The sequence below is a fragment of the Mya arenaria genome, chromosome 15, assembly GCF_026914265.1.
Source record: "Mya arenaria isolate MELC-2E11 chromosome 15, ASM2691426v1".
Lineage (NCBI taxonomy): Eukaryota > Metazoa > Mollusca > Bivalvia > Myida > Myidae > Mya > Mya arenaria.
In genome coordinates, this window is record NC_069136.1 from 18364835 (window position 1) to 18373897 (window position 9063).

General features: G+C 36.1%; 1 protein-coding gene across 1 annotated transcript; it reads left to right on the forward strand.

The window, feature by feature from the left end:
* The first annotated feature begins 6440 nt into the window (after positions 1 to 6440).
* On the forward strand, positions 6441 to 7848 carry LOC128220677 (protein FAM43A-like). Its single transcript, XM_052929168.1, has one exon. The coding sequence runs from the start codon at positions 7007 to 7009 to the stop codon at positions 7751 to 7753; it is 747 nt and encodes a 248-aa protein (XP_052785128.1). The 5' UTR covers positions 6441 to 7006; the 3' UTR covers positions 7754 to 7848.
* The last annotated feature ends 1215 nt before the right edge of the window (positions 7849 to 9063 follow it).

Below are 9063 nucleotides of genomic sequence, written 5' to 3' on the forward strand. Positions count from 1 at the left end.
GAATCTGTATTTAGAATAACGATACTGTGATAATGATTACGGCCATTTACCTATATACGCGAGCTCGAGGAAAATTGTTTGATGTTATCCATATCGAGGGGTGAGAGCAAAAAAATGTTGCTGTTTTTGTATCTGTATGCACTTAAAACTGTTTCATTCATACAGATTAGTTAACCATGATGTGTTTTTCACAAGCGGCAACGTTCGAGTCGCAAATAGCTAAATATATGAAATAAGCCGGTAATCTGATTTATCGAGGAACACAAAACATATGGCCGTAGAATTCATGTGGTCTTTTCTATTCATATATATATATTATTGCTTTGTAAAGGAAGTAGGTACGTTTTTGCACACAGAAAGTCATCACTAGGAAATGAGATATTATGATCAAATTTGGAACACGTGAAGCTTTTTTTTCTAAGCTTGGATCGATGTTGCTATTACATAGAACAGAATAATGGTCTCGTTCACCTCAGTGAGAAAGTGTATTGTGACCAACCCTGATATTTAAACATCTTGCATAAATACGTTCATTTAGGAAAGCATGGATCAAACTCATTGTTAACTAAAGTTTTCTCAATAATTTCTTATCAAATTGTACTCTCACTTTTTGCAGATTATTTGAAAGTTCGAAGTAGACATACATGTATATTGTATATTAACAGTGTTACTATCAATTTTTGTCCCATTTTACATGTTATCACCAAGACACATTTCTCAACTTTTAAACTATCCCCAGTACATAATACGGCTATCCCCAGTACAGTACTGTGAACATTTCTAAGGGCATATCTTTTACAGTTTAAAAGTTGCATTGCAATTTCTTACAATAAAAATAGTTGAGCTTATGCTTGTGAAATCCGTCGATTCAGATTTTTTATTTATTCGATATATTTCTTAAAAATAACAACACTTGTCGAAATTCTGTGAGTTTTGAGGTGATCATCTCAGATTAGAAGACACATTTTTCGAGGTCTGCTAATACCATAGGCCAAATTTAGCATTCAGCTATTAATTCAATCACTTGTTTCATTTGTGGATACGGTAGATAAGCGTTAACATAGCAATATCTTACCTCTGGTAAAGAAAAACAACTGCATTATTGTCTGTTTACTTATCACTTTTTGAGCTATATCCGGTGTCCGTTCCCACACAATGGTATCGCCTGTTCAGAAGTTGTAAACATTTTAACCGTTCAGGCACATGCTTCCGCCATTAGAATCGTCCAACAGATTCACAATAAATCGTTTTATTAGAGCTCGGAAACAAAATAGAATCATTAAGTAGATAACAACCCTCAAAATTTATATTGAGTAACAAGAAACACCTCCAAATTTCAATTAAGTCAATAGTTGTTAAAATTCATGTCCACCGGTTAATAGAAAGTCATTTGCGCGGCATTTCGCACTGAGTAATAAGAAAACGAGCATTTATTTTTGATTTTCTAAATGATGATTTGGCGTCGGGCTGCGCCGGGCCTGTCGAGTTTATCGTTTAGAAGGAAAAAAAACCACTTACTTTAATGTGGTAGTTACGGTCCCTGCTCTTTGTAACTGTTTATATCATTCATTTCTATTGAATTAAACGTATATAAATTGGTATATATAGTATTTCAGCTTTAAAAGGATACATTCTATATATCGTTCTAAAGTTATGGTTGCTTGTGTATTTGTATTTAGGGTCAGAATTGTGTCTTTTTTATGTTGCCCCTATGAAAACTATGAAAGAGTATACCGTACATACAGATGATGTGATCATATATTAATGCAAAACTTCTTTAATGTCGATTCGCGAGTTATAACACAACATGTCGCAATAATTGTGTGAATTTGTCCACTTCTGTACTGAAAATGCCAATTATCGCGGCATGTTGTGGCAAAGGTCAAACGTCGACATAAAACGAGTCGCTATGATTACATAATCACATCTTCTGTATATACAATATACTCTTCCATAACAAAACAGAACCATCAATGAAAAAAATAGTTATTAGCATAGTTTTATTTAACACACAAATACATTTAGCAGAAACGTTGGGAACAGTATACATCTATTTTGACTTTGGTTTATGTACGATATAATCTTGGCAGTATTAATTCATTTAACAGTCCAGAGAAACTTATTTCGATTAATAGAATTTGCTAAGTGAATATAAAATCACAATATTAAAGTACATCTTATCTTAACATATTGATATTTCGAAATAAATCTTACTGAAGGAGTGTGTAATTCCTAGTAAGGGTAAAGTGGTAAAGTGGTACATTTATTTATTTAATTCTTATATTGAAAAGAAGACATATGTTTCATTCCCACGGGCTTATCATTGTGTTATTGCTATAATTTGTCAGTTTGTTTTTCTGCCAAACATTCACTCGCGCTTTGTTCATGTTTACATTTAAAACTGGATACACTGGATAAGTCGAAGATTATGCTGTAACGACGGATTGTCTGTATGATAGTTTGGTATATACAATTGATGAATACGGTATAATTCCATTAACCAAAACATACTACGTGATGTTTAGAAAATTGACAGCCTTCTGAGAAGAGTATTTGTGAAAAGGATTTGAAGTGTATAAGTCTAAGCTTTCAAGAACAAATAGCACGTATTTGTTAATATCATGAGGATGAAGATTGTTAAAGGCAATAACAGAATGCACGTGTATTATTAATCAAAAATAATTATTTTTGTCAGAATCTATCACGATTTATTATGTTTAGTCGGTAATACCCGTCCCTGGCCGTTTTCTTTTCCTTTTTGCTACCGAACCAATCGTTACTGCCTGGCTAGCTCAATAGCGGAGACACTCGGACCACCTCGGCCATTTTCCACCAGGGTATTCCGAATGTAGCCGAGAGTGAGCCGATTGCTACCTAAAGCCACTCCCTTATTTACGGAAATAACCGAGTATAGCCGATCAACAAAGGCTAATTAAAATGAGGGATTGGCACTGTACTTTAAGGCTCCGTACTCACTCTGTAAACAAATTCTTATCAGGTGTAGTTTACAAATCCTCACAATTGAAAGAGCTCTATCTTGGGTCGCCTGGCTCCCATGCACAGGGGTAATGTTCTGTTGTGTTCTCCTAATATATCTGGGCAATATAATTTATATCGGCACTGGGCAATATACGCGATATTGGCCTTGTAGATAGCCCAGGAATTCCATGAGAATGTAAACTTATTCATCTCAGTCGTTCAAGTGACCATTAATATCAACAGTCCGTATATTTGGTCTAGATAACCCAATCTATGGTGTGAAAGAAAGGTTTGTAAATAGTCATGGATAATGGCAAAGATGAAAGACAAGTATCGTAAAATTGAGCTTTGATGGCGGGCTATGAATGCTATATGAATACAAAACAATGACTTAGTTTTGATTTTGAATATCCGTTATACATCCATAATATCAGAAAATTGATTAAAACAATATACAGAAAAAGGTCCGCCAACTTACTATATACCGCAAAGAAACAGACATTTTTAAAGATGCACTCTTACTCCCAAATACGTTTTACCACTATTCATACAATTGTTTTAATATACAAAAAGGGATAAACAAATGTCGAAAACAATGTTTTTTATGAACGATACCGAGTTTAATTTGAAAGAAAGGTGCAGAAAACACGGTATTTCTACCTTATGAGACACTAGTAGATCGCGGAAAATCTTTTAGCCTTCACCAATAGTTTAATATTTTTTTGCGTTTTCAGCTTTTTAATACACGGTTACAATCTTGTTATCAGTAATCAATATTTTCCATAACTGTATTATTTAGGAAGTAGTTAAAGGTTTATCACTCAATATTTGTTTGTTATACATGTGTGTGTGTATGTATTGACTTTTTATATGAGTGTCACTTTAAACAATACACAGAAAAGGGTCCGACAAGTTTACATTTTACTATATACCTCAAAGAAACAGACATTTTAAAAAAAGAAAAAAAGAAAGTTATTGTTCATGAAACATTCGAGTGATCGGCAACTAGTCTATGGAATTCACGTATCATAATCTAATGTCATATGAAAGATCTCGTTTGAAGAGAAATAGATCAACTTTAATTTTATTAAATAAATCGGCAGGTATCTATAATATCAATAAGTCATTCAGGTAGTGATCTGTATTACCTCTTCTGATTAAAACAAGGCACCCGGGAATGCTCGCTCAAATCTGGTGCGAAAGATTACCAGTGCAAAATATTGAATATTTTATAACCACAGTTCCCTTTGAGAGATTTTCTTTAATATTTAATTACTGAACATGAAGAATTATCTGAGATAATTAATTCTAAGGGGACAGTACATGAGCATCAGAGGAAGACCAAATGTAACAAATAGTTTGCTGGTACATGTACATTGAAATTTAAGTTTCGAGTTAGGATATTCCATCCGTGGTGGGCAGTTCTAATAGCAAAGTTGCTTGTTTTGTTGATGCTGTTGGCCTTATTAGGATCATCCACCTTCATTGACAGTTCTATAAGCAAGGCTTCACAGATATGTAATCCTTCATGGGCAGTTCTATAAGCAAGGCTTCACAGATATGTAATCCTTCATGGGCAGTTCTATAAGCAAGGCTTCACAGATATGTAATCCTTCATGGGCAGTTCTATTAGCAAGGCTACACAGATATGTAATCCTTCATGGGCAGTTCTATAAGCAAGGCTTCACAGATATGTAATCCTTCATGGGCAGTTCTATAAGCAAGGCTTCACAGATATGTAATCCTTCATGGGCAGTTCTATAAGCAAGGCTACACAGATATGTAATCCTTCATGGGCAGTTCTATTAGCAAGGCTACACAGATATGTAATCCTTCATGGGCAGTTCTATTAGCAAGGCTTCACAGATATGTAATCCTTCATGGGCAGTTCTATTAGCAAGGCTTCACAGATATGTAATCCTTCATGGGCAGTTCTATTAGCAAGGCTACACAGATATGTAATCCTTCATGGGCAGTTCTATAAGCAAGGCTTCACAGATATGTAATCCTTCATGGGCAGTTCTATTAGCAAGGCTACACAGATATGTAATCCTTCATGGGCAGTTCTATTAGCAAGGCTACACAGATATGTAATCCTTCATGGGCAGTTCTATTAGCAATGCCACACGTATTGCTGATGTTGGTTGAGCTTATTAAGATATTCCATCCTTTATGTGCAGTTCTATTAGCAAACTTAACGTATTGTTGATGCTGGCTGACCTTTTTGAGATATTCCATCCTTTATGTGCAGTTCTATTAGCAAACTTAACGTATTGTTGATGCTGGCTGACCGTTTTGAGATATTCCATCCTGTATGTGCAGTTCTATTAGCAAAGTTAACGTATTGTTGATGCTGGCTGACCTTTTTGAGATATTCCATCCTTTATGTGCAGTTCTATTAGCAAAGTTAACGTATTGTTGATGCTGGCTGACCTTTTTGAGATATTCCATCCTTTATGGACAGTTCAATTAGCAAACTTAACGTATTGTTGATGCTGGCTGACCTTTTTGAGATATTCCATCCTTTATGGACAGTTCAATTAGCAAACTTAACGTATTGCTGATGTTGGTTGAGCTTATTAAGATATTCCATCCTTTATGGACAGTTCAATTAGCAAACTTAACGTAGTGTTGATGCTGGCTGACCTTTTTGAGATATTCCATCCTTTATGGACAGTTCAATTAGCAAACTTAACGTATTGTTGATGCTGGCTGACCTTTTTGAGATATTCCATCCTTTATGGACAGTTCAATTAGCAAACTTAACGTATTGTTGATGCTGGCTGACCTTTTTGAGATATTCCATCCTTTATGGACAGTTCAATTAGCAAACTTAACGTATTGTTGATGCTGGCTGACCTTTTTGAGATATTCCATCCTTTATGGACAGTTCTATTAGCAAACTTAAAGTATTGTTGATGCTGGCTGACCTTTTTGAGATATTCCATCCTTTATGGACAGTTCAATTAGCATCTAATGTTGAGTCTGGGTAACAATATCTAGGTAATAATGGGTTGTCGTCTGCTGGCGAATTATTTTAATCGGTTATGCAAAAAATGCTGTTTTACCTATACAATAATGCATACCAAAATTGCATTTTCTTGATTCAAAGACACAGTGAACCTGTCCAAAGAACATCAATGAATTTGGGATTTCTAATCCAGATTCAAAGAAGTTCGATTTTTTGAAAGAATAAATACCAGAGTTTGAAAAATAACAGGGAATAGAGGAGGTACAACTATGTTACGGTTTTGGACAGAATCATAAACAGTGGCCACATCTTGTACGGGACTTTCAAAATACCGTTCAAAAGTGGACCAAAACCCATAAATATTTACTGCTAACAAATCATAAAACAATACCTATTCAGTAAGTACGTTCTATCTTACCCTGTTATCAGAGGTAAACTTCTCAAATGTATTGATTCAAAATGCGGCAAATATCGGGATAAAAGCGAGGATTTAGTTTATGCATTTTATCTCCTACCAACTGTTGGTTTAGGGTTTTTCATGGCGGACTGTTAAGGCTTTAGTAGAACTTGAATTGCGCACCGATACGTGGTGACATGAAATAGAAACGGGAATCTGTGAAATTGAAACAACTAGGCTGGGATGGCAGCTCGAGTGTTTGAAGAAATGGATATATGAAGTTTGATTTCCTCTTAGCTTGGAGACAGTATAAGCTCAGATCTTTGGGTATCTTAAGAGATAAATCCGATCTTGGTGATTTCAGTGTTTTAACAATGTAAGCAGTTTTCAAAAAACGCATATACATATATATTCAGAGAGTGCGTCGACAAGCTATAAACACAAATTACTGTGATTTACGATAGTGTTCAACATTTACGGAAACACTTGTAAAACAGTTAATCTTAAATCACCGAGTAAACTTCCTTTTTTACCGATTAGTGAACGATTAAAATTCCAGGTTGAAGGCGTTTGATAATAAATCTGTACAAGGAGTGTTTTGAGGGATTATTAAATAGTGTTTGGAATAATAAAACTAATATATAAAAACCTTAAAAAACATGTACAACAAATTAAAAGATCGAGCCAAAATCACCGATCAAGATCCATGTTTTAAGGCGCGCTATATTGGAAGCGCAGCGACGTTTACAGCTTCCGGTCGAGGCTGCACAACGCCGCTTGTGCAGAAACTCTGGGACAACTCGGAGGAAGAACACTTCCTGCCTCGTGTCGTGCTAAAAATAACCGCTTCCGGTATACAAATGAAATATTTGGACAAGAAAAAAGCGCCATCACAAGAATTCCCCATTGAAAATATTTCATTTTGTAACGTGGACCTTGAAGTAAACGACAGGATATTTTCCTGGATATTCCGCCCGTCGGACGATCAAATGTGGACATGTCACGCTGTCGTCTGCTCCGGCACGGAAAAGGCGCGAGCGATGGCGCTCGTGTTGACACGCGCTTTTCACGTGGCTTACAAGGAATGGAAAGCAGAGCAGACGAAAGGAGTCCGAGAACTGGAGAAGATAAACAGGACTCAGTCACTTCCCGCTATCTCTTTGATGAAAAAGTCCAAAACGAGGACAACGGTTGCTAAGCGACAGAGTTTGAACACTCAAACAGTAGAAACCATGGATATACCAATGAAGGACTTTAAGTCTGAAACCCTGAGCACAAATAATCACGACAAATTCAAACCCGAAAGTGACGCAGACATTAAACCAGGAACGTCACGCGATTACGTCACGAGTGATGTCACGAACGCTGATAATGAAGAACCGGAAATATGTGATCTGAGATTGTAAATAAAGACCAATTTGGTATCGGAGAAGTCAAGTTGAATGTGGTTAAGAAAAATACAATTTTTATTGAGTCATTATTCATCTATATGTTATATATATATATAAGTAGCTAGTACACATTTATTTGATAAAATATTATTTTTATCTAAATACATCTGGCTTATTGTATTCCTACTACATGGGATCGTATGTCATATATTCTGACGATAATATCATGAAGTCTAGTTTAACGCCGACTATATCACGACAAGACGTCAAAATTGGGTCTACTTGTTCACTTATTAAATGGACACTCCGATGTCGGTATACCGCGTTTAACCAAATTTGTCGACACACACTTTCTGGCTTATTGTATCACACCAATATGGAAGCGTATATCGTATATGCTGATGATATTATCATGTCATTTTGTTGACTAGTTCACTTTTTTCTATGGAATCGTATATCGTATATGCTGATGATATTATCATGTCATTTTGTTGACTTATTCTATTGAAGCGTATATCGTATATACTGATGGTGTGCCCATGTAATACTGTCGATTTGCGTTATGCCGACTTATGTCGACTTCTTCACTCATTAACAAGATATGCCGACGTGTTTTTATGTCGTCTTGTTAAGACAAAATTTAATTTAAGAAGTGAAGATGTCGACAAATTTAATACACCACGCAATACTTTAGCTAGTCAAGTCGACATCCATTAAAGTTACCAACCGGCACTGGTATAAATTGTCGACAGATTATCTTTTATCAAGTTTACACAATTATTTGATTGATTAATAGTTATAACCACCAGGGATCAATCAATAAACATTTTGACTTACATTAACCAAACAGAAGAACTACGCAATGAAAGTTAGAATGGTCGACGGTTGTGTATCACACGATCTTAACGATATGTTGTGACTTAATAAGGCGGGGTGGGGGCTTATAAAATGTCAGTGACAACATTGGTGCTTACGACATCCTGTGTAATACGTGGCATTATATGTTCCTACGTCATCAAAACTGTATATGAAATGATATACAAATATATTACATTCTCTCCTGCTGTGCGTGTGCGTGTGCGTGTGCGTGTGCGTGCGTGCGTGCGTGCGTGCGTGCGTGCGTGCGTGCGTGCGTGCGTGCGTGCGTGTGTACTAACCCCCGCCCCCGCCCTCACCTCCGAGGGGAAAACATCCGTATGTGCATAAGTGGGAGGCATGATATTTACGATTCGTTATTCAATTGTCACAGATTTGATATAGAGTTAGTTGTAAATCCGGTAACAGGTTCGCGTTGATCGGGCCACAGATCTAATGACAAATCATAT

Excerpts from the sequence above, each read along its gene's own strand:
- LOC128220677 (XM_052929168.1), top strand. The coding sequence starts at position 7,007 with ATGTACAACAAATTAAAAGATCGAGCCAAAATCACCGATCAAGATCCA.